The sequence below is a fragment of the Euprymna scolopes genome, chromosome 3 (assembly GCF_053919585.1).
Source record: "Euprymna scolopes isolate OS-2025 chromosome 3, ASM5391958v1, whole genome shotgun sequence".
In the NCBI taxonomy this organism is placed as follows: domain Eukaryota; kingdom Metazoa; phylum Mollusca; class Cephalopoda; order Sepiida; family Sepiolidae; genus Euprymna; species Euprymna scolopes.
The window spans coordinates 126111044-126138206 of NC_136484.1; the positions used below are offsets into that span (position 1 = coordinate 126111044).

Sequence of the window (27163 nt, forward strand, 5' to 3'; positions counted from 1 at the left end):
AACAGAACGGTTTTGCACTACTTTTACGTCCCATTACGAAGATTAAAATTAATATATAATCATACTAAACCTTATGTCTAGAATACTTTGACCAATTTTGATCCAAATCCATTATATGATTTTGATTTTAGAAAATGTCTAAAATTTAAGGCTTAAGCTTAAGGGATCTTAAGCAGAAATTCAATTTCAGAAAATGTTTAATTGGTGTCGGATGACTTTGGATTAAATTCGCTGCAAATCTGATACACTTGAATTTTCAAATTAGAAATTGTGTCCATATTATATATCTTAAAAAAAAAGAAGCTTTTAAAATGATACAGATAAACTAAAATTTAGGAAATATTTATTAATTGATGTCTTATACCTATGATTAACATTTCAGACAAATTAGAGGTATCGATATTTTCATAAAGGGTTTCTGGCTTTTTTTTCCCCCCGCCCTTTTTAGATGAAACTAAATTAAACTAAATATAGCCCACATTATCTGCCATTGCACTTAGCAGCTGTGTTCTAAAATTATTAATAATTGGATAATCAGTTTAGGAGTGAATCATGTACATATAAGCATAAACACATACCTAACTAATAAATATATATATATATATATATATGTTTGCTCAAATAAATTTAAGATGGCTATGTAAAATCCTTCATTGGATTGAATATGTATATTTGGGGGAGGGGAGTTTTCCTATGAATATTACCTATTTAATAAGTTTTGTCAAGTCTTTTAGATTTCCATTCTCCTTAACTTAAGTATTTTTTCATTTCATATATTTGTGGTAATATGTAATATGTTTGTCTCTGAGTTGTGTATGATGGCACAATGGAACCTGTATAAAGCGTTTTTTGGAAAAAAAATATAGGTGTATGCTTATAAGTATGATGATTTAAAAATAAAAACATAAAACGATAAACAAAAATCATGATTATGAACTTATTCTGTGTTTTTGGTTATTGAAATGTTATTCACTAGTATGCATTTATTTATTTATTTTTTTTTTTTTTCAGAAGAAAATGAACTGCTGTTTAATATACAGAACACAAAAATTGAAATTGGAAAGGAACAAGACATTATCCTGAGGACGACGTAAAAATTTTAATCATTTTTCTTTGCTATTTATCAACATTTTCATGTATAATTCAGTGGTTATAAATATACAAGGGATGTTCCAAAAGTAACGTCTCCTCTTTTTTTTTTTTTATTCCATTCGTATGAATCAGGGGATTGCAAATTGCATTGTTATGATGCATTCATGACTTGAAAATTTCATCTCTCTATTGCAGATATTGATGGTGTGAGACTCTAAGAAAGCAACTCCTACCATGCACGTGCATCAGAAGCAGAGGTGCATCATTGAAGAAAAAACTGAGCAACATTCATCAGTGCCTGTTGAATTTTTGTGAAGCCAATACAGTTGATGTCGGCACAGTTAGAAGATGGCTTCGCCGATTTCAGAGTGCTGACAGATGTGAGTGACAAAGCGTACTCCGGACTTTTACAACCAAGGCATAAAATGAGGCTGGCAAAAGTGCATTGAGAATGGTGGTTAGTATGTAGAAAAATAAATTCTGGCACACAAAAGGTTGCTTCTTTTAATGGTATTATTCCCATCTTCATAAAACTTCAACATTTTAGTTTTTGAGTAAACAAATAGGTGGCTTTGCTTTTGGAACAAACCCTTATATCTAAGAAATGGTTGACCTTTGTCTTTCATGCTTGCTTATGGGCTAAAATATTGAGCAAGATGTATCTAGATGAGACGATTCCTCCACTCACAACTTAAAAAAAAAAAAAAAAAAAATTGTTATTTGCTATTATGGTTACTAACTTAAAGCTAAGGATATGTCACAAATATCAATGTTTCTTAAATATTTAAAAAAAATAATTTTGAAAATTTTGAAAGCTCATGTTAAAAGTATGTGGCTGCTACAGACTTATTTTATTTTTTTAACAAATGAATCGCCATTTAACAAGGCCAAAAGCCACTTGAGGATGAGGATTAATAATATGGATGGATTGTCTGTTTGAATAATGAAGAATAATATGAAAGGATTGAGAAGGATTAAAATAATGAACCAAATTTGATTACTTTAACAATGATTTATGACAAGTATTTGTTGACATTGGATTTAAAGACGACCGTGTTGTAGTCTAGAGGAAAGCAGTTCCATGGTAATGTGTTCCACAAATGGGAAGTTCTTTGAAAGAAAATCCAGGTGCATTCTAGAGTTGATGCAAGAAGTGGCACACACATGGCTGACATACCTGGGATGCTGAGCGCATAAGAAGTACATTCATCAAAACAAAGTTCAAAAGAAAAGGGATTTGTAGGGAATCTGTATGTTGATTGGCTACTCAAGAGCTGCGACTTAAATCCAGTTGAGAACCTGTGGAGTACTCTTAAGAGGGAGATTTATTCCAATGCTGCAAGAACAAATTCTGGAAGCTAAAAATTGTTGCAAGTGATTTATCAGTTGCTACGATAACAAATGTAACATGCAGCTGGCGATAAGAGACTAAAACTTATTGAAAAGTAAATCCTGCAACATTTTTGTCCTATTAATTTGCCCTTTGGTTTAATCTCCGCTTATATTCTCAATTCAATCTTGGTTTTTCTATATATCACATTAAATTATTTATTTATTTATTTTTTTTTTTTACAATCTTTTATATTTACACTAGCTTGGTTACCTGGCGTTGCCCGGGATAAAAGTGTAACATATTTCCATTAAAACTTTTACTTCTCTGTATCTTTCTCTTTTCCCCTCTCCCGTTTCATCTCCCTCTCTCCAAACCCTCACTTTCTCCTTCGGTGTAGCCCATTCCTATCCAGCTGGACATGCAGATGCAGACAACTCTCCTTTATATAATAGATTTGTCCTGGAATTAGCCAACATTTTTTTTTTTTTTTTTATAAATTTAAGTTATTATTCACCCAAGGCAATACTGATTAAGAAAATACCAACTTTGTGATTCTTTGTTTTGTAGTTTTTGTTTTTTTTTAGTTTTTATTTACTTTTAGCTGGACATACAATATTATATAATAGAAGATATTCTTTCAAAATCAACAAATAAGTAATATTTATCATACAAAACCTGTACTTGCAAATAAAATATTGACATTAAAGTTGTTTTTTATCAATCATAAGTTTTCAAATTACAACAATAGCAATACTCTATCACTTTGCATGCAAGTTAAACATCTTACATGAAACAGGTGTAAACATTTACAGAAAAATTAGATAAAATTAATTTACAAAATACTTCATGTTTTATGATTAGCATATAGTCTCTAGACACATTTTGTATGTATGGAAAAATGGAAAAACCACAAAATATAAGACCGATATAAAATTTAAAAAAAAAAAAAAAAAGGTAGTAAAAAGAACTAATATTTTGTTTCTTTGTCAAAATGAAGAGATGTTTTTTATACCACTTTTATAGGAAACTAGCAGAGGTAACCAGTATTGCCTGTGGTAAAAATGTAACTTATTAAAACGTCTATCTCTCTACTTCTCTCTCCCATTGTCAAGTCCAATGTAAACAAGTTTTTGCTGAGCTTAATCAAATTATACCAAAATCCTACTACTATCATATACTCATTAACCCTTATCCTCAAGTGGCTTTTAGGCCTCTCATTAACCCTTATCCTCAAGTGGCTTTTAGGCCTAGATAAGTGATGACCCCTTTGTATAAAAACAAAAAAATCTCACTCCTTCTCCTTCAATCAGCCCATTTTCTCTAACTGAAAATATATACATACAACTCTACTTTATATAACAGATTCCTCATGTAATGAGTCAGCATTTTCTTTCAAGATTAGTACATGCTACTGACCCCCAATGAATAAATATCTTTCTGAATTTTAAATATTATTCATTCGGGGCAATGCTGATCAAAAAAAAAAAAAAATGACTTTGTGGGTGTTTGTTTTGTAATTGTTAACTTTTAGCTAGAAATATAAACACAGACCACTGTCCTTTATATATTAGAAGATATCTTTTTTTAAAGCTGTTTTGTACATGAAACGTATATTTTTTTCATGTGTAAATTATAATGATTTGTGTTTCTTTATATATTAGTGTTGGGACGATTAATCAGAAAAATCGAAACTTTTTGGGGAATCGGAAAAATTATCGCCTAATTTCCAATTCAAAACTGATTCTTTTAATTTTTTTTTTTTTTTTTTTTTTTGACAATAAAAAATGAAACAAACACAATTTTTTTTTTTATTAGAAGTTGTTCATTTACAACATCAGACTTAGAAGGGCCACAGAATGTGGGTAATAAAGTTCATTTACAGATTTAACATTGATTCACAGAGTTTAATTTATTTTATTTTATTTATCAGATATAATTTGCCTATTCTCTTTGTAAACTTTTTGTATCTATTCCATAAATGTCTATGTGGCCCCATGCAAGGGAGTTCACTTGATTATTGAAAGGTTTTAAATGCTCTGGATGGAGTTTTTAAATTGTGTTGGTGCCAGCTGTACATTGACTGTGTCTGTCATTGTCTTCTTCTGAAATAATTAAAGTTTTATGGTGCTTCTCTTTGAACACAAGTGAAAAATATAGATGAAAATCTCTGCTAAGTTCATAAAAATCTTGGATAAAATGCATAAAGAGAAAACATTACTGAAGATTTTCTTAATTAAAACGGAAATTATATCTACATTTAAACTACTCTCCAAAAATGAACGGGATTCAGACATTTATTACTGTAATTAACTGAAAAAGAAAAATGATACACAAATATGCAACCAATAAATGATACCAAAGGCAAGACTCTTCTACACACCTGAATAAATTTATTTGTGTTTAAACTTCTTTTAAAGTGTGTTTTTAGTTTAAAACAAACTTAGTGTCTCCTCTTTGAATTAAAATTAAAAAAATAACTGCCCAATAACCCTGGCAGAAGGATAATTGATAACTGCTCAAAATTGAAAATTAAGCAAACGCTGGTAGAAATACATAAATAAATGTTAACAATCGATCAAAAATGAGATGCTGTATGAGTATTTTGTTTAATTTTCGATTTTAAAGCGATTAAGCAAGAATGGGCTGGAAATGAGTATCATTTTACATTGATTTTATGCGTAAAACAATTTTCCTACACAAAATTTTAAAATAATTGTTTTTTTTTGTTTTCACCACATAATCATTTAAAAATGTAGAATCCCAGTTTGGGGATGTGATTCAGCTAAAGGGATTATTATTAGTAATAGTAGTAGTAGTATCTATAATTTGTTTTTCTTTTACAGTAACACAAATCAATCTAATAATCATATATGCGTATAATTGTGAGAAAAAAATATGAACATTGTTTCAAAGAGGGGAGGTACAGAATAGTTAACAGAAATCACTCCTCATGTTAAGAATACTTTTCTAAATAGAACGTTATATAGAAACGCATCCTTGACATAGACAGGCTGTTCTCTCCATACACTTTTCTTATTTTTCATACCAATCGTCGGGTAATTATTTTTGGGAGGCCAGCATGCCACATTTCAATCTGCCATTTTGGTTCACCAAAAAGTATGCCAGTGCACCAAATGTTATTCCATTGGATTTAAAAAAATAATAAACATGGTTTTTCATATGTAAATTTATGTTTATTCACTAGATAAAAATGTACAAATAATTTTTCTCTGTAGAAATTTGTTTTTATGACGGAATGAAATTTGGCGAACTGGCATAGTTTTTGGTGAACCAAAATAGCGGATTGAAATGTGGCGTCCTGTCATCCTGGCATCTCAAAAAAGAAATGATGATTATTTTACATTAAATATATGTATTCGAAACTGATCTTGCCCTCTAAATACTAAAATGATTGCTTTTTTTGTTTTGCGCCATGTTTTTTTTAAGGCTTTCACATGTAATCACCTAGAAAAGTAATATTTCTTTTTGGAATGGGGATTTAGCTGAGAGTGTTAATCTAAAAGATTGTCATTATCATTATTATTTGCATCTCAATTTTGTTTACAGCAAAGTAAATCAATTTAATAATCCACCACATTTTTATAATTAAAATAAAATTTTAACTTCATTCAGAGAGAAGGCACAGAGTAGTTAACAAAGCCCACGTCCTCCTCATGTTAAAAATGGTTTTCAAAATAGTAATATTATTTAGAAATTCATTCGTAACAATGGTAGGAGCGTTGTTAAATATTTTGTTCTTACATCGTTTTCTCATTTTGCCTACCAATCATCGACTATTTTCAACTGTTTATGAAAACTTTCAAGTAGCATGTTGTACACTAACAACGAACTGATTCAAACTTGATTTGTTTTAAAATCAAAATTAATCTTTTGTTGTCTTAAAATTTTCAATCAGTTACAAGAAAAATATTTGAGAAAAAATACATGGGGAAATTACCCGGGGTTTATGTAATAATTTAAAAATTAACAAACAAACCCCAACAAATCTCTAATCAAATAAAGGAATCAGAATCTGGAATCAAGAACAGAATCAGTAATTGTATTTGAATCAGGGAAAACTTCTGGAATCGTCCCATCATTAATATATATATATATATATATATATTACCTATTTTCTTTCAGCCAACCTTTATCTAATCCAGTTAATATTTTCTTCAACTATGAAATTGGGAAGCATATTAAAAGTCATTTCGATGACAATCTGATTGATGAGTTGGAAAATGCGACACTCTATCCTACAAATGGAACATCCAACATCACCCTTCATATTCATGCGAGAACTGCAGGCCATGTGATCATTGGAGTGCATAATATGTCAGATTTAGTGTAAGTATTTTAACCAGCTTGAAAAGTCTCTTCCTCTTTCTTTCTATCTCTTTCTATCTCAGTACCTAATCCAAGATGGATGCATATGAAGACCCACTTACAACTTTTTAATGATTTCAAGATGCCAGACACCCAAATACTTAAAATAAATAAAAAACACATTGATATGACAAATGCTGTAAAAATAGAACTTACTATTTAATTTGGTTTGTGTCCAGGATTTCCCTTATATCAAAATAAAAAAAAAAAAAAAGCAAAAATAAAAAAAAATCTACATGATGTACATACCTATGATGGAACCAAAATGTTATATTCAAAAATATCTCATAAATTGATCAAGTATTTTTTTTTTTTCTAAACAAATCAAATTTTGTGAGGATACGAGGATGGGCTGTATTACTCTGCCATCTTGAAGAAACAAAAGGTGACCACTTGATTCGAACTTGAGAAATCAATAATAGCCTTGTAATGGCTATGATTTACTATTAAAGGCTTAAAATCATAAAAAAATAATTTTCTATATAAAAAAAAACTACTTGATCAATTTACATGATTTTTGGAATATGATCTAGCATTCTTATCACAGGTACATACATCATACAGATTTTTCTATAATTTTGTTTTTTTAATATGAAGGGAATTCTGGAGAACCATCTTTATTTTACTAAAGTTACGGGCATAGAAAAGATTTAATTCTGTGAAAGGGGTTGAATCTCTATTACAGAGTGTTAAATGGTCAAAATTCGTTAGAATCTATTTAGTTTTGGGTGAATTGAAAATGAACAACTCTTATGCGAGCTGTCGGGAGGCAAGGATCAGGATTTTTTTTTTTTTTTTTTTATATATTTTGTTTTGAAATTTCTCAAAGTCCCAGATTATAGAAAAAAATTTATTTAACTTTGCAGTCTGACTTATATAAGTTTGTTACAACATTGGACAAAAATGATCACCAAACAAGTAGTCGTATAATGGCCATCTTATTCAGTGGAATTAGCTTGAAAGATGACATACTAATACTGGATTCATTTTTTTTTTTTTTTTTTTTTTTTTTAATTATGTGTTGTCGTGGAACAACAGTGAAAATAGGAACAATCAAGTCGAGGTTCGGTTAAGGAACAAGTGTATTAACAATAATGTACAAAGATAGGAAAGCATGTATATCTGCTGGGCACTCGGCTAGCAGTTGAAGTGCAGTCGCATCTCTCTCACCAGTGTTGGAGTTACTAGCGCTATTTATAGTGCTAATCGGTGTAAATTCCTCTGTTCAAGGAAGGCAGGTATAACACCCCTCCTTTGAAAATATCCCATCTAGGATTAATAATGTTTTTGTTTTGGGTTCACCCTAATCAATTCGGTTGATTTCCGTTTTGTTTGATCTTCTGTTCTCCGGAGCTGTCTCTGGTATGGGCACCTGAAAAGTATCAAACACTGTGTCCATGATGTCCTCCTCGGGCGACCTGGTCACCTCACTGTTCGAGTATCTTTTCCGAATTTGGTTAGTGTGACATTTGTGCACGAAGTCTGGTCCCTTAATTATGTAGACCATGTTGCCTATTTATTTCTCAACAATATCGGACTCCCAGAAAGTCTTATTATTTTTGTGAATCTTGTAGAAGACTCTTTCACCAACTTTATAGCGTATTTTTGTTATCGTTTTTTTTTTTTTTAGGTTTGGCCTATCCTGGTTTAGTAACAACTTGTGAAAAATCGATCTAACCTTGCGTCCGAACATAACCTCAGCAGATGTCTTTGACATTTCGATGTTTGCATTCGAAGTGACTCTGTACTCTTGTAAAAACTCTTGGATTGACTTATCCATCAGCGACCCACTAGCTTTTTTCAGAGCTCTCTTGAATGTGTCAACGAATTTCTCTGCTTGCCCATTACTTCTTGGGTGGTATGACGGAATGGTTATATGCTCGATTAGATGATCCTTGCAAAAATGTTTAAATTCGGTAGACATAAATTGCGTACCATTGTCTGTAACAATGCAGTCTACTACTCCAAACCTAGCAAATAGTTCATACAGGAATTTGATGGTTACTTCGGATGTGGGATTCTTACATTCTAATACTTCCGGCAATTTAGATAGGCTGTCTACAACAATGAGATAGTAGAACCCATCTAGCGGTCCTGCAAAATCTGAATGAATCCTAGACCAAGGTTGGTCCGGTTTTGCCCATGATCCGAATTAAGTTGGAGGAGCTTTCATAGCTAATGCGCATGCTCTACACTCCCTGATTTTTCCTTCTATACCCATATCCATGTTTGGCCAATAAACGAAAGAGCACATAAAGCTTTTCATTCTTGATATACCTGGATGTCCTACATGGAATTCCTTGAGCATTCTTTTCTGTAATGTCGCAGGAAGTACGACCCTGTTGCTATTTAACAGGACGTTATCGCAAATTGAATAAATATCTTCATCCAGGTCATTATTGTTGATCCTTTCTTTCATGCGTATAATAAATTCGTCCACCTCTGTCTTACTCTTAATCTCATCAAGCGTTACTGAAAGTTCTCTTATTGTGTCACATAACATATTTTTTACTTCAACTTCTGCTTGAATGGCTGCTATTACCATATCCTCTAATGGTTCTGTCTTCTTAGGTATTAACCTCAATAACCCGTCTGCATGACCAAATTTTTTAGATGGTACGTACTTCATTTGAAAATTGTAATTCAAAAGTATGGTAGCCCATCTTTGGAGTCTATTCGCCGTATGTTGTGGTAGTCCCTTTTTCGATCTGAAAATCGTTAATAATGGTTTGTGGTCTGTTTGTAACAGAAATTGGCTACCGTGCAGGAAACGATGAAATTTCTTTACCGCGAATATAATGCTTAGCGCCTCTTTTTCAATTGTGAGTAGTTCTTTTCGGCTAGCAAAAGTGATCAGGATGAATGTGCTATGGGTTTCACTTTTCCATCATCCATTTTGTGTAAAATGCATGCTCCTATGCCATAGGAGCTGGCATTGCTTGCAACTATAATTTCACGCTTGAGATTATAATGTGCCAGAAACAAGTCAAGCATTAAAGTCTCTTTAATTTCCCGAAATGCTTCTTCGCATTCTTGCGTCCAGACCCATTTTTGGTCTTTCCTTAAAGTTCATTTAAAGGTGACCTTAGTTTATGCATATTTGGCACAAATACATTGTAGTAATTTGCCAAACCTAAGAAACTTTGTAAAGACGCAATATTTTCTGGAGCAGGCATATTCTTTATTGCACTCGACCTATCTGGATCCGGCCTTCTTCCATGTTTATCGATGATTTGCCCCAAGTATTTTATTTTCTCCATGAAAAATGTACATTTTTCCTGTTTTACTTTAAATCCATAATCCTGGATTCTTTTGAATACTTGGTTTACATGAGCTTTGTGTTGTCCTTTGCTAGCGCTTTTCATTAACACATTGTCTAGGTACCCTATTGTGAAATCCAACCAATTTAACATAATGTCCATGATTTGCTGAAAAATTTCAGGGGCGACTTTGACCCCAAAAGGAAGTCTGTTAAACTTGTACAATCCCTTATGGGTATTAATACATAGCAGCTTTGAACACTCCTCATCGACTGAAACTTGTAAGTATGCATCACTGAGGTCGATTTTAGAAAAATATTTCCCTCCACTCAGTTTCGCAAATATCTCTTCAGGGCTCAGAAGAGGATAATGGTGATCTTGTAATGCCCTGTTTAAGCCTGTCGCGAAGTCAGCGCAAAGCCGAATCTCCTTACTCTTCTTTTTGGTGTAAACCGTTGGTGCAGCCCACTCACTGTGATCAATTTTTCCAATGACACCCATGTTTTCGAGTCTTTCTAATTCACCGTCTATCTGTTGTATAGCGGCGTATGGAACATTTCTTTTCTTTTTGAACACTGGCTGTTCATTTACTTTTACGTCAAATTTTACTACCGCTTTTGTACACCTTCCCAAACCGCCTGAGAATATGTCCGGAAAATTCTTTTTTAACTCCCTCTTAAGTTTTTCTGCCTCCACATTCGAATCCTCAACCTTTTGGCAAAATGAGCTTAAAGGCAGATCCCATAGTCTAAACTTTTCAAACAGATCAGTTCCAAAGAGGTTGTTTGAATTTTGCATTACAAAAATTCTTGCTTTTTTGGCCCTGTTCTGGAAAAAAATATTTGTCAATAATTCTCCTTCAAAGGTAATTTTTTCGCCACTGACGCTTCTTGCCATTTTATGTGATTAAATCATAGTGGGTCTCCCAAGCCTCTTCCATGTCTGTACATTAATATTGGAAATGTCAGACCCACTATCAAGCTGTAGCCTTACTTTCTTTTTAAACATTTTTACCTCTGTACATATTTCTGGATATTTTGTTCAATTTTCGTAAGTTTAATGGATGTCTTTCCACCAGATTTTTTTCTACAATGCGATGCTTTATGCCCTTTCTGGTGGCAGTTGTCACATTGTTTGAATTTGTAGGGACACTCATTGTACGAATGTTTATTTCCACACCTCCAATATGGTCCAGGTGGATTTTTCCCTGTTTCTTTCTCTGGTTATTTTTTGAAGTCAAATTTTTCTTTTGATGGATCTTTTTTTAATATGTGACATTCCGCTTTCCTCTATTTCACCATTGTCTTGTTTCAACACAATAAACCGTTCAGTCTTCCGCTAAGTTTTTGTAGTTTTAAATTCGATTCGTTTTCGAGTCTATTTAAAACACGATGCCTGATTTCAGCGTCTTTATTTAAGACCAACCCTTGCACAAATATTAAACATTTAAAATTATCTGCTGATAATTCCTCCAGTTTAAAATCGCCGCAATGCTTGTTCACTATACTTGCATAAGTATTGTAGTTGTCTTCCTCTCTTCTAGTAACATTCATACATTTATATCGCCTATGGAAAAGAGACGTTTTTGCAGAAAACAGTTCTGTAAGTAGCATAACTGTTTCTTGGAAGTTCAACTCACTGGTATTTTTTGGGAGAATAAAATTTCATGAACTTTGTATGCTCGGCTGTTTCAATTTCCTTAGCAAAAGCCTAACTTTTTTCACGTCTGACCAGATACTACAATCCGATATAAAAATATCCTCATATCGTCTGGACGAAAGTGACATCATCTTCTGGATTATAATTGAAATTTTCAATAGCGGCTCACACAGCTGTTAAAATGCTGAGAAAATGTGTTATGATTATCTTCCGCTTTAGTTAACTGTGTTGCCTCCAGAATTTTTCTTTGTTCCTCCTGTGTTTTCATCAATATTTCCTCGAAGCGTTTCTGTTGTTGAAGCATTTTTTCTTCAAATGCTTGTTTAAATCTCTCTTCTCTTTCTACTTGTTGTTGAATTTGCTACTTTTGCAACGCGAGATTTTGCTCTGCCTGAAATTGGAATAATTCCAACAGTGAATCTTTGAATTTCGCATCCATCATACAAATTCAGTTTACAATTTATGCTTGTATTAAAGAAATATTCCTTAGTAAAAAAAAAAAAATCAACCAAGTTTTCTTTCCCAATTCTTTTATTTGAAGAAAAACAGTTTAGCAGTCCTTTTGTAACTTAATTTGTTGAACGCTATATTTCTAGTCTTACTAGGAACAATCCAGCAAAATAACACTTTTTTATTTGCACGCGTTTTAACGTAGCAAAAATAAAATCCGTCACTTTAAATATCCAACGAATTCGTATGGGAAACTTTTAGGGGTTTTTTTTTTTTTTTTTTTACCCTCTTTGCTTTTTGCAAAAATGACTTGATTCTTTACGTGTTTGCTAAGCACAAATGACGTATGCAAATAATTATTTTTCACGGTTTGTCTCTTTTTCTCTTCGTGATTTTTTTTCCAAATCCCAGATGTTATCGAAATAACGATAAGCTTACATGCTAGTTGGTTTTTAACATTTAACTTTGCAGAAGAAAATTCTTACTGTAGGAAAAATGGCTTCTGGAGAAGAAAAAAATAAACCCTTTTCCCCTTTCTAAAACACTTGGTGTGTTCAATTATTAAATTGACAACATTCGCGTTTTTCGCTGTAGATTTTGGTAACAAGTTTTTTCCCATCGCCAAATTACTATTGTAGTAATTAATTTGCTGTTAATCCTTGCATATCTAAATATCTGTTGAAATGACGGTGTTCTGCCGTACAGATTTTATAAATCTTTATTTCAATCACTTTTGGTGATTCTCTGCAGTGATGGTCGTTTCGATTCCTTGCCGCCGATCTGTTGTGTCATGGAACAACAGTGAAAATAAGAACAGTCAAGTCGAAGTTCGGTTAAGGAACAAGTGTATTAACAATAATGTACAAAGATAGGAAAGCGTGTATATCTGCTGAGCACTCAGCTAGCAGTTGAAGTGCAGTCGCATCTCTCTCACCTGTGTTGGAATTACTAGCGCTATTTATAGTGCTAATCGGTGTAAAATTCTCTGTTCAAGGAAGGCTGGTATAACATTATGGAAATCACTTCAGACAAGTCAAGAAGTTATTTGATGTGGGGAACTTTAAAAATTCGTACTTCAGGGTCAAAAACTTGCCAACAATAAGTGTTAGATGGAATAGATTCTGATCCAGAAAACAGCAATTCTTCCCTCTCTGTCAGAAATATCACTCCTGGAATGTGAGGACTAAAGGACAAAGTAAGGGAAGCAAGAGTTATGTGGCTACTGAAATGAAACCCAATGTCCACTTTCTATTCTCCTAATAGTTAAATACCTTAGACATTTTTCCCCATTTATTTATGGCACTGGAAGAAAGTTCCAAAAATTTTGCTTACAAATAGTTGATTCAAGAATTATGCGAATTTGATAGAATTTATGAAATTTTTTGGATTTCAATGTTAGCAATGAATCAAAATGGAAGAGCTACTTTGAAACTCATTGAAATGTTCTGTGATCAAAGAAGCATTGTCAAAAAAAAGTATCTTGTATTATCTAAACACTACATGGTAAAGTAAATTTCTTTCTAAGTTTGAAGAATCATAGGATCAATGCTTAATCCTCAGTTTCGTAGCATCAACTTTTCTGATCTTTTAACGTGAGGATTGATTATTCGTATTATTTGGATTCATTGGACTGAGATTCTCCTGAAGTTTGAAGGTTCGATCCTCAGTGTGGACGACAGAAAAATACAATTGCAAATTACATAGGACCTCTATCCAGTCATGACTGATGGAACAAGAGCATGCTACCCCCGCGAAGTAAATAAAGGGTTCAGCTTGAAATTCCGTCCAAATTCTCAATTTCAACTGGAACATTCCCGACAAGATACACCTGAAGAAGGTCAGAAGTTGCATCAACTAAAACATTATGAAAATCACATCCAAGATGAGAACAGTCGTCCGATGAATCCAAATAATACTGATGAGAATTGCCAATATGATTTTAGCAATAAACTGACGTGGCACGAGTCATATCAACCACTACTATTTATTGAAAGACATTTTTCTCGGATTTTAGATTAGGACTAAAGTTTGGTAATTCATTGATAGATTGGTTTTCCTAGGTCAATCTTGATAGAGGAGTCCCTGTGATATCCTGCAATCTAGAATGCTTTTTCCAGTCACATCCTCATAACACAGACTGACTGACAATCTTTGTGTGCCATATTCGAATCCAGTTTATTCTACAGAATCACTTTCACTTAGGAATGTTGGCAGCCTTCACATGGTCCTTCCTGTAAATACCCTACGTCTTCCTAGAAAGAATTCCTAAATCACTTCCAACAAAAATAATCTGATCCATCTGAAAATGAGTGAATGATGCTCAACAACAATTTGTTGAGGAGCATCATAAAGTGAAAAATGAATTGTAATGATATGATTAAGTTATGCACTTAAACCATAAGTAATACTCTCTGTCTCGCTCTCTTCCTCACTCTTGACCTTTCAGCCACTGGATGATCATATTGAATACATCTTTAATTCTTCTAAGAATTAGTGTTTTCACAAGAAACACTCCTCTAGCTGAACACCCTATCAATAATTTCCCCCACTGTGCCTAAACCTAAATGTAGATTCCATGAACAAAGTTTCTTTTATAGAACTGCATACCTGTAGAACTGTCTTCCGTTTGCCTGCTTTCCAGCTGACTACAATATGGTCATCTTAAAGTCCAACGTAAACAAGTTCTTGAGCCGTTCCTCTTAAGTAATCCAATTTACCAAATTTTCACTTCTAATAATTACTATGATATTGTCCCATTGACTACTGTATACTCTTTAACCCTTATCCTTGAGTGGCCTCTGGGTTTTGATAAGTGGTGACTCTTATGTGAAAAAAAAAAATTACTAATTTCATAATTAATGTAAGGAGTTCACTGTAACTTTTATTTTTAGCTCTAAAACAAATATCCTCCATCAGCAGGATAATAGCAATACACATGTGTAGCACTGGCGGCCAGCAATAAAACCCTAATCCTGAATGTTTTTTTTGACCTCTATAAGGAATGACCTGTTAGTACATAAAAAATTAGGGTATGTATTTAAAGTTGATAAAAATAATTAATGATTGCATAGGCTCATCTTGATGATGCCCCCTCCCCCATGCCTGTGTAATGCAAGGTGTTCATTTATTTAATTAGATTTCTTTAAATGAGAGCTTGTAAAAATTTTATCTTTTATTTTCCTGTCTCAGCTTAATTTTTTTAATTTTTTTTTTTTTTTTTTTTTTCAGGACAACGGATACTTTTATCCGAGTGACAATCGAACATAGTACACTGCTGAACATCGTCACAATCATTATTGGTTGGTTGTACTTTGTAGCCTGGTCGGTCTCTTTTTATCCACAGGTTATTCTCAATTATACTCGGAAAAGGTGAATTTTACAAATTTTTTTTCTATAACTTAAAAAGTATAAAAATCTTAAATATAATAGTAGGCATATTTCAGACATGGCTGACCATGGAAAGTATACCTTAGGAGCTTGTAGACCTGTGGCCCAAACAGTGCTGTTTCTGAGTGGTTAGTCCAGTGTAATAGTGCTCTGACTACAGGTGGATCTTTATAGTTTTCATTCCTCTTCTGCCTAGTTCTCTCTCCTTTTCTTTCATATTTTCACCTAGTCCTTATCCCTTTCCACCTGCTGATAGGCCAAACAGTGGGAGCAACCATGATAGGGTACAGTATCTACTCATCCTTATGTGAGTCATCATCAGTGATTGATCACAGACAATAATCAGTGGTGTTCCCTGGAGTCTGAGTGATAAGTCTCTCCAGATTTCCAGTACTCTCCACCTCTTTCAATAACCATTGCAAATGATTTGTTGCTATCACAACAGTTGTTTACTATTGATTTCTTACTGGTCACAGCCATTGTTCTTCTCTGGGATTTGGGTGGCAATAAGCCTCCACCAACATCTTCCGCTTCATCATTGATAAAAATGATGCGGCAAAGATAAGTGTACATTTTAAGGAACCAATAATCTTTTAAACTTAAATTATATATTGTTTTAACTTGGATTTATTTCCTTATCAAATATGGTTTCAACTTATCTACGCATCTATTTCCTCATCTAAGAGTTTCTTTTGCCCATCTTCAGAGGGGACACAAGGTCTATAAAATAAATGGATTTCTCTGAATTGTACCACTTAGCCTTGATCATCACCTAATAATGCTGAGTGTTTGACAAAGAGGCACCAAGTACTACTTTTTGAGTCTTTGGTTTGACTCTACCCAGAATTGAACCCTCGTCTTCTAGCCCATTAATGGATGCTCTTAACATAGTGCCAATAAGATACCCCTATCAACTTTTCAGTGTTTCTTATCACTTGCTCTCTCTCTCTCTCTCTCTCTCTCTCTCTCAGAAAAAGTAACATCAAAAACATTGAAAATTATTAAAAAGTCATTTGATTACCAATATAAGGTGTAAAGTAAATACACCACTTTAGCAGGTGTTGGCATATGACTTGAAAAAAAAATACTACATGAAAAAAGAGAAACGTTAATAAAATTATAGTTATTTATTTTTTTTAATGAATTCTTTATTTTGTTTGGTATAAATATACAGTAATAGTTATATTAACCAAATAAAAAAAGTACAATCATTCAAAATGTGTTATATTCAAATGATGTAATCCAATTGTTCCAATCACTTCAAGTTCGTTGTTAAAATGTGCTTAATTTAACTATTCAACTAGAAAATAAAATTACAGTTGTTTCTTTTTTTATTGTTGATTTATCCATTAAATTATTTCAAATATGTATTAGAATAAAATCAAACAATAATACTTGCAAATTTAATCATATCAAATTTTAAAACCCAATGTGCTGATTAGTCATCCCAGTCATTCTTTAAGCAGGTATTTTGTTAAATATAAATTGAATTTGATATTTAAAAAATGTACATTAAGTCAATGATGCAAATAATATACAACATCATTTCTTAATGATTAAAAATTAGAAAATAAAATGAAATAAAAGATTCTTAAAAAAATGGTGGCGAATTGTAATGATACAGTTTTTGTTACAGGCACCTAATCTTCATTATGATAAGCTATATTAATAGGAGTAATTGTAAGCAGCAGCAGTAACAACAGCCAATGTATGCAAATGACCAAGCTGTGTGCGAGATAAGGAAAGAAAAAGATTATAAAAGTACTTCTTTTAAACTCCTTGGCCTAACGTTCACAAGGAACATGAGTTGGAACAGTTATATGGAGAGCATTGCCAGGACCGCTGCAAAGAAGGTAGACTCTCTCTACCGTGCTAGAAAACTACTAATGCCTGAAAGTATCCTGTACCTCTATAAGGCCACCATTTGTCCATGTATGGAGTATTGTTGTCACATTTAGGCTGGTGCATCTGCTACTAATCTCTCGCTCCTAGACAGGGTTCAAAAGAGAGTCACCAATCTGATAGGTCCTGAACTGTCATCTAAGCTTCAGCCTCTGTCCCATCGACAAAATGTTGCATCTCTCTGCCTGTTCTACAAGTATTTTAATAGTGAATGCTCTGACGAACTACAAGCACTTGTACCCTCTTGACGTAAATACCCCCCTCCCCGACAAACCCGACTAGCAGCTAAATTCCACCCCTACACAGTAGAGATCCCTAGATGTAAGAGTTTTCTACTCCAGTAGTTTCTTCCCCAGAACTGCTAGACTTTGGAACTCCTTTGTGGGTTCCTACTTCCCCAACTGTACTGACATGCAGAAGTTCAAATGTAATGTGAACAGACATCTTGCTGCCCAACTCCCTACATAGTACCCTGTAGCTTATGTCCCTGATAGTAGTCCCCTACATGTGCCTTGCTTGGGGTGAAAATTTAATAAAAAATTTAAAAAAAAAACATGGACCCTAGAGGTTAGAGACAGAAAGATATAGACGTGTTACATACATGGGCCAAGAGCAACGGGAAAAGACATGTCCTTAATATGGTCAAAGACAGAGTACAACGTGTTCGGCCTAGCAGTCTTTTTAAGCACATTGGAGTATGAGAAGACTTTTGAAAAAAGACAAGACATTATTCTAGAAAGTACCTGTAAATAAATGTCCGTTGTTTCACTGAAAAAAAAGACGGTCAAATTCTTTCCCTATCTTTTATTTCCTTATAACTATCTGCATATAACATGTGGGTTCCAAGTGTTGCAATCTTCTTTATAAATCTAATTAATGGGAATGAAAAATATACTCTCACTCTCCCTAGCTCAGAAGTTATTTAATTTGTTTATTTTCAGTGTCATTGGTTTGAATTTTGACTTTCTGGCATACAATATCACTGGCTTCATTGCTTACAGTGTTTTCAATGTTGGCATGTACTGGGTTCCCTGTATTGAGGTAAGTTATTCAAAAACTTAATTAAGAATGTAATGTATTTGTTAATAAATCATTGAAAAATAATTATTTAACTTTTAATTTCTTTTAATGTGTGTGTTTTTTTTTAATATTATTGTTAAAATTATAAAGAAAAAAATGTTCACGCATCTCATACTTGAAATTTTGCCAACAACCATTCCCAGTAAATAGCATACAATAGATGAAAAATATCAAAACAGGAAAAACTGCAAACTGTTCGATTTCAGTTTTCATTTTATTATTAAAATGTTAGTATAATCTAATATATAAAACTCACAATGTCTTTTTGTCAAAGTGCATCTTCTTCGAGACACAAGGTTGCAACGCAAGGCAAGTCAAATAATTGCATTTTTTTATAGACCATTGTTTTACCTATATAAAAGTGACCTTGTCTGTCTGTATGATGAACAGTCTCTACCAAACTACTCTGTCAATTTTTTATCTACAGACTTGAAACTTGATATATAAGGGATTGGGACCATAGGAACAGATTTGATTTGGCTTTTAGCCAGTTAAAATAGTTGCTAAGGGGTCAAAATTGAAAAAAATGAAAACTTTGCAGGTGTAAGTTAACTTAAAGTGCTCTTGTGTGCATGTGCAAGCATACATTTATATGTTAAACTCAGTTCATTTTCAACTATTTCTTATCCATTTGCCTGTAGTTCAAACAGTAATGACTAAGGTTGGAACGGTAAATGTTTTGGTTTTAATTCTAGCTGATGGCACCTTAATCATTTTTTATTTTTTTTATTTTTTGGAATCACTATTATATATTGGGGGCAATATAATAATCAATGGAGAATTGGCTCTATAATACAAAATTTGCATCAATTAAAATATCATATTTAAGTGTATTTTACAATCTGGCAATGCCAGGCGGCCTGCTAGTGTGTGTTATATATATATATATATATGTAGAAATAAAATTATAAAATAATTGGAAAAAACAAATAGGGAGGGAAAAAAGGGGAGGGGGAAATTAAAATAAATAATAAATAAATAAAACATAAAAATACAAAACTACGGGTTAAAATGGAAAACTATCTTCACATAACACAAAAAGATGGCGGAAGTGAGGAGGCATGGCTTTGGATGTCTTTTTACCCAAATACGATGTTCAGCATGTTAAAAATATACCTTATGTTGTAAAAATCTAATGGAAAAACATCTGAAGAAGTTGGTGGGGGCAGGATATTTTTATGGACACATAAATCGTAAAATTGCCTTCCCACTAATGAAACAGCTATAATAGAAAAAAATCCAGGAAATAAACGAAGTTTATAAAAAAAGAAAACGTGAGTTTTTGAATTTTCAACAAAATTTTGCACTATATATATATATATATATATATATAAAAAAAATAAAGACAGGATTCTCAACTATGTTAATAAAGGCAGGATGTATTTCTTATTTATAATATGATAAAATTATACATTGATTATCCGGAGTGGTTTCGGAGATTATTGGAAATCAAACCATATTGAATACAACATTAAAAAGACTAGAGATTAAAATGGTGTGCAAATTTGATTTCCCAGTATCCTCCAAAACCACTAGTATAAATGTCTAATCAATATATAATTGCATAGTATTATATATATATATATATATATATATATATATAATCTCACTTTTATTTATTTTTATATGAAATAAATATTTTATATAATTAGACAGGTGTTTCATCTTTTGAAGACTCATCAGTGTGATTTTCATACAGATGACCTGCTGACCTTATTGCTCAAATTCCAGACCTGAGTCACTACTGACTTAAAGTTCAAACATTCTAAATACCTAGGCTAGTGAGATAACCGAGTCAATGGAAAATAAATGTATTATAGCTATTCACGATATTAAGTTTCCAAAAGGATTCAATTAAAAGGGAAAGAGTATTACTAAGCTAGACTCTTTCTTTTCTACACTGTATTATACAGCTATTTTTAATGTAATATTCAGGTTTTATCATATGTAAAGTCCAAGGGTTTTGTATAATTTTTTTTTTTTTCACTATAAGATCAAATTTTCATTGAAATAAAAATGAAATTATGTTTTTGCTAAATTGATAAAGAGTCTAAAGTAAAACTTGTAAAATTGATTATAGCATAGTAAACATAAGTAGTGGGAATTTTGTAAATTGGACTACTTACTCATCAAGAACTTGTTTACATTGGACTTTGCTTTTTCCTTTTCTTTCTTTTTGTTAATTTTTTTTTTCCATTGTTCTTTCAGAGAGAATATTTTGAGACAAATGCTCGTGGTGTCAATCCTGTTCAACTAAATGATGTCATCTTTGCTCTTCATGCAACTTTTATTACGGCGGTGACCATTTCTCAAACCTGTATCTATGAGGTAGGGGGATTTCATTCATGCATTGTGAAAGAAGTCTAGCATTGCTCGCAAGCATCAATTTAAAAAAAACTGAACCTTTCAGGAGATATTTTGTTGCATGCTTTTTTTATTTTATTTCAGATTTTAACTGAAAGTTATTTTTAAAATGTTTAAGTTTGTGTTTATAAATAAATAAACTAACTTTCCAATTGTTGCATCATCTTTATTATTCTATATTTCTGATCAATAGGACTTCAAGGCAATGTATGTTCAATGGTAGAAAACAAATTCATAAATTTATACAACTTGTTTTTTCATTTAATTAATAAACTTTCACATATATATATATATATATATATATGTGTGTGTGTACATAAAATTTAATGAATGTTTTGATCTTCAGAACATTTATTAAATTATATTTTTAGCTCTAATAATATAGATACTATTGAGCTATTAACCCAGCTTTTGAATGAATTTAAAGTTATTTAAATTATATATGTATCAGGTTGACAAAGTTCTTACAGTTTTTAACTTTTTAAATTCAGATGAACATATCTTGTCTCAAACAAAATTTTATTGTTCTAAATAAGCACCATCAGAATCAACACACTTTTGCCAACACAAAACAAGTGTATTTATGTCAGTAACATAAAAATCTTGTGTTCTGGTGGTGATGAAGTCGCTGAAGGTGTTTTTGATATCGCTTGGGTTTTTTAAGCATTTCTCACGCAGAAAGTTCTCAAGATGCTTGAAAAAGTGGTAGTCGTTAGGTTAAAGGTCTGGAAAGTATGGTGGGTTAGGCAGTTTCATAGCCCAATTTGTTCAACTTCTGCAGGGTCAGTTTAGTAACGTGCGATTGGGTATTGTCATGGAAGAGAATTAGGCCTTTTCTGTTGAATAATGCTGGGTGTTGTTGTCCAAGTTTCTGATGCATTTCATCCATTTGTTGACAGTACTTCTCGACTGTAATGGTTTTGCTTGCATTCAAAAAAATTGTAATCGATGAGACTGGTTGCAGACCACCAAACAGTCAGCATGACCTTCTTTTGGTAAAACTTGGGCTTCTGGAAATGTCATGGAGCTTCGTCAGCATCTAACCACTTTTCATCGCAAGTCACAACCCGGTTGAGAAACAGGTCATTCTTGTTGCATAAAAGAAGGGAAGATGGCACTTCATAATAGTGTTTCTTTTGGTTGTCGTTCAATTCGTGAGGTACCCATTTATCAATTTTTTTTTTTGTCTTTCCAGTCTCTCAAGTGGTTGGAAATCGTCATATACGTTACATCTAATTCAGAAGCAAGTGCTTGAACAGTTGTACATGGATTGGTTTTGATTAAGGCTCTTAATTGATCATTGTCAACATTCAATGGCTGACAACTATGTCCATCATCTTCAAGACTTTCATCACCACCACAAAATTTCTTAAAACCACCATTGTGCTATGTGTTTAATAGTGGTTCCTGGGCCAAATGCTTCATTGATATCACAAGCTGTTTCGGCAACTTATTTGCCTAGCTTGTATTGAAATAAGAAAAATTGTGCAAATTTTTTTCCATCTTGTGTTTAACGTTCTGAAAAGAAGACATAATTGTTTTAAAACAGTTATAATTTAAACGATTAGATGGAGCAAAAAACGCTTTTTGAGATGATATATAAAGTTATTATAATGAAAACTTATTTGAAATCAAAATTGAAATTCCGCAAGAACTTTCATCTCCGTCTAATATATATATATATATATATATATATGAATATTAATTATCTTTATACCTACATACACTAGTGTTTCATGCTTTTGCAATCATCAGTTGTAGAAAATTGGTTGGGAGATTCAAACCCAGTCACAAAGTCATCTTTGACTTCATGGGCTAGGACGTTACCTCTAGACCATTGGCAGTTTACACAGAAATTAAGTGAAATTAAACATATATATAAATGCCAAATGTGGGCATAATATAGTAAACTGTTAAAAAGATGAGTTGTTTTTAATATACTATAACCATTGGTTTTATGCCTCCATGATCATCGGACAACGTAACTTTCAGGTTTAGAGTCACTTTCATGATTTGTTGCCATTCTCCATTTCTGCCAACAAGTGATGAATTCAATTCTAAATTTGAAAATTACGCTTTTGATTGCCAATTCCACATTCAGATATATAATTTTATTTCATGCAAAATTAATTCAATGCAGTTTTTTATAAAAATGTTTCTTTTTTTTGTCTTTTTCAGAGAGGCACACAGAAAGTTTCCCTTATCTGCAAAATTCTTTTTTCTGGAATGTGGCTGTTTACTTTAATCACATTTCTTCTGGCTTGTGTAAATATAATGACGTGGCTCCTATTTGTGTACTGCCTTTCTTATGTCAAACTTTTTGTGACTCTCATTAAATATGTCCCACAGGTAAGGAATGGAAATGTGTGCATACATACATATATCATATGAGGTACCTTCAATAAATTTCCAGACTATTTTGTACAAGTATTTGAAATTATCATAGACTTAAATAAGTTTTCAGACTTTTTTTGTAGGCATTTAAAATTGTTGTAGACTCTTAAAATTCAGTATGTTATTGCTATACATCTTATGAGATGACTGACCAATTTTTAGGATTTCAGGTTCAAATGAACAGCTACAATTCTGTTTTAAACTTGGAAAAAATGGCACAAAAACATATAGAATGCTTCTGACTGCTTTTTGGACCATCTTGCATGAATTGAGTATCTGTTTTTGAGTGGCATAAGAGATTCAAGGAAGGCAGGGAATCTGTAAGGGATGATGAGAGGTGTGAGAGAAGTAAAGAAGTCAGAATACCAGAGTTGATTGGCCAAGGTCAAGATTGATCAAGAATTTCATACATAAGGACTATTGTGCCTATAGAGTTTGATGTCAATGTGCAAACTGTACACAATTATTTGTGAGGAACTGAAGATGCAGAAGATTTGTGTGAATGCACCAGTTCATAACTCCATCCTTGTCACAGACTATTTGTTGGTTGGTTGTTTTTGTTTTACGGCATATCAACCCTTTTCGGGTTATTTAATGCTGAATCCAAAGATTTTGAAGAAAAATTTTTTTAATAGAATATATTTGTTGTTTTCACGTCGGTTTCTATTTAACCCATAGTTGGGACCCTAACAGGTACTACCACTCCAGGTCAGAGTGGACCTGGGAGCAATGGTAATTAAAGGGTGGCTCCACACTCCCCAAAGCCCACAAGCTGGGGCCCTCACCACTGGATATAGTTTAAGGTCATATCCAGGACCCAGACTATTTGACCAAGATGGATATCAAGACAGTTCCTCACCCTCCTTATAGTCCAGACCTTGCTCCCTGTGACTTTTCATTATTCCCTAAGCTCAAGGAAAACCTTAGATGCTGTCGTTATGAGACAATTGAGATGAAAGAGGTTGTGACCAGGGTCATTGACACGCTCACACAAGAGGACTTCCATGGGGCCTTCCAGAAGTTGTTGAAATAGTACAAGTGCATTGCAACCAGAGGAGATTATTTCAAAGGGGACAAAAGTTTTATGTGTGTTCTATCAATAAAAATGCCCATGCGAAAAAAAGTCTAGAAACTTATTGAAGATACCTTGTATATCTATTCTCTTGTCTAAATCGCATTTGATTTTCGTGATATACATCAACCACAAACCAGCCAATAAGAATGACTGTTCATTTTTATCCTCCCACCACCACTGTAATTGAATTCTACCTCTGAGCATTTAGAACGTGCAATAGCGAATATTTAAGTGAAGAATAACTTACAATTAAATAAGAAATCTGCATGAATTTATATATAATATTTATGCATATTTTATGACCGAGAAACGCCTGGCAGCCCGCTAGTATATTATTAAAAAACTTACAATATTCTATGTATTTTATATTCAATACAAAAATGAAAACTCTTCAAATTCACTTGAATTGCAAACATAACAAATGTATATATATATCATGATTTTGAAACAATTGTAAATTGATTCTATAATTCTAAATTTTTTAGATAAGGATTAATTATTTGTATTAATGTTAAATTCATTACAAAATCAATTTATTTGTATCTTGCCAAATTTTATCAAGTACTCTACTTACTATGCCACGGGTTCTTGCGGACAATTCCATTATCAAAGTTACTCGTCTGGCACCACCTAAACATACAACTGCAAATCACTTAGGACTTCTACCCAGTCATGATTGATGGAACAAAGGCACGTTGATTAAATAAAGGATTCCATTCGAAATTCCGTGCAGATTCCAAGTTCAACAAAGATTTCCAAATTGAAGAAGATTCATCTGAAGATGGTCAGAAATTATATTTACTGAAACGTTATGCAAATAATAATCAAGATGAGAACCAAAGAATCCAATAAATACAAATAAATTGATTTTGTTATGGATTTTTCTTTTGTATTTACTAAATCACATGCATTATTGAATTTTAATTAATTTTTCTGCATACGTGAAGAATCATTATGACTATGAAATTCAAACTTTGTAATTACCAATGCTGAAAGCTGTGTCTTGAAGAAAAGGACAGTAGTGACAGTTTAACTTAAAATGTGCCGTATATTTCGGCAAATAAGGCGACTGTCAGAGAAGACAAGGTACAAAATTGGAGCAAATTTTAATTTATAAATATATCTGTTGCATAAGACTGCTAAATGACGAAACATGTTTGTTTAGCCTAGGCTAGAGATTGCAACACCCGGTATCTTAAATATTGGTTTTTAAAGATGATTTTTTAACTTAAAGAGTCGTTGTATACGCCGAAATATACAGTATTTTTATTATTCAATGTTAATTTACTTAGTCAAGTAATTAAATCAACTGGTTCATCCCTGACTCTTAACAGGTGATCAAGAGAAGAGTCTGTCAAGCATCTGTATGAAACTGAAACCTGGCTACTGAGGATTGAGGACATGCATTGTAATTTTAATAATAAATTGTCTCCATTACAAGACCGAGTTTGATCTCGGTAGTTCAAATTGAATTGTCGCCACTTTATTTATAAGCTATGAAGGAAAAAAGACCACATCTCATTTTGTCATAAAATTTTATTTTCTCAGTTAAAAAACACAAACTACTTGATCAAGTTACGTAATTTTTGGAATATGACATATTTGTTCCCTGATGGGTACATATATCATAAGTTTTTTTTGTTTTTGTCTTTTTAAAGACTTTTTTTTTCTGTATTTTTGTTTTGAAAATGGGTTTAACTCTAAAGCAGCATGATGTAAGAATGATATGATGGATGGGTAACAGGATTCTTAAAGACTGGTTGTTATTTGATGATCTTTGAGAGACGTTAATCTGGACGATACAGGGGGAGAATAGAAGATTTTGAGAGTATGGCCACGTTGAAAGAATAGACGAGAGTTCTTGGGTTAGTAGATGTAGAACAGCTGAAGTAGCAGGGTCATTTCACAGAGAAAGGCTAAAGAAAACATGGGAGGAAGTGATAAGGATGGATTTGGGTCAGAGATAAATGGGTCTGAAAGTCAGTTTCTACAAACTATCAAATACATGCCAACATGTAAAACAGATGTTAAACTGAATGTGATGAGGATGATTTTAATTTTTTTTTTTTTAAATTATTTGTTGTTGCTTTCTTGCTCATTCTATAGATTTTTTTCTTTGTATATGCATTTTTGCAATATGTTTAATGAAAATATTTACAAATTTACTTTATACATACTAAAATTTGTCTCCTTAGGTACATATGAACTACAAACTCAAAAGTACAGTGGGATGGAGTATATGGACTGTCCTTTTAGATTTTGCTGGTGGATTTCTAAGTATATTCCAGATGTTTTTACTTTCCTATAATAATGGTGAGTATAACACATTTTTTTCTACAAAACAAAACTAGTAAAACATGATTGCAATTTTTCTTTTATTCCTTAAATAATATAAATAATCATTAAACAGAACTTTTGTTGGAATTCTGGGAAAAATATGTGTAGTTTTAGATATTGCTAAAAAAAAACCCTCAGATTTTGGAGAATGGGTGAAGGGAGGCAGGGGTCAACGTTCCAGTCATAGTGCTCAAAAAGCTTCAACCGGAACTAGCTCCCATACTTACAAAGCTGTTTAAACGTTAAAAATTAAAGAAATGCTTCCCAACACCTTGGACAACTTCATCAGTCTGCACTGTATTTAAAAATTCCAGTGATCAATCATCTCCCTCTCAGTACAGACCAATCAGTCTCCTGTGTGTTATGAGTAAGTTTCTGGAGACTGATAAACAGAAGTGGTCAACCACCGTGGCAAAAATAACCTGCTCAGTGACATGCAGTATC

General features: G+C 32.6%; 1 protein-coding gene across 3 annotated transcripts in view; it reads left to right on the top strand.

The window, feature by feature from the left end:
* Positions 1-27163, top strand: part of LOC145258632 (cystinosin-like) — a 137177-nt gene that overhangs the window by 78138 nt on the left and 31876 nt on the right. For 2 of the 3 annotated variants that reach the window (XM_080116624.1, XM_080116626.1), the window contains exons 2-8: positions 1012-1090; positions 6569-6772; positions 15409-15549; positions 18411-18510; positions 20758-20877; positions 23092-23262; positions 26578-26695. In XM_080116624.1, coding sequence (XP_079972750.1) covers positions 1012-1090; positions 6569-6772; positions 15409-15549; positions 18411-18510; positions 20758-20877; positions 23092-23262; positions 26578-26695 — 933 coding nt within the window. The remainder of the gene's footprint in view (positions 1-1011; positions 1091-6568; positions 6773-15408; positions 15550-18410; positions 18511-20757; positions 20878-23091; positions 23263-26577; positions 26696-27163) is intronic. The other variant, XM_080116625.1, reaches the window with a different exon arrangement.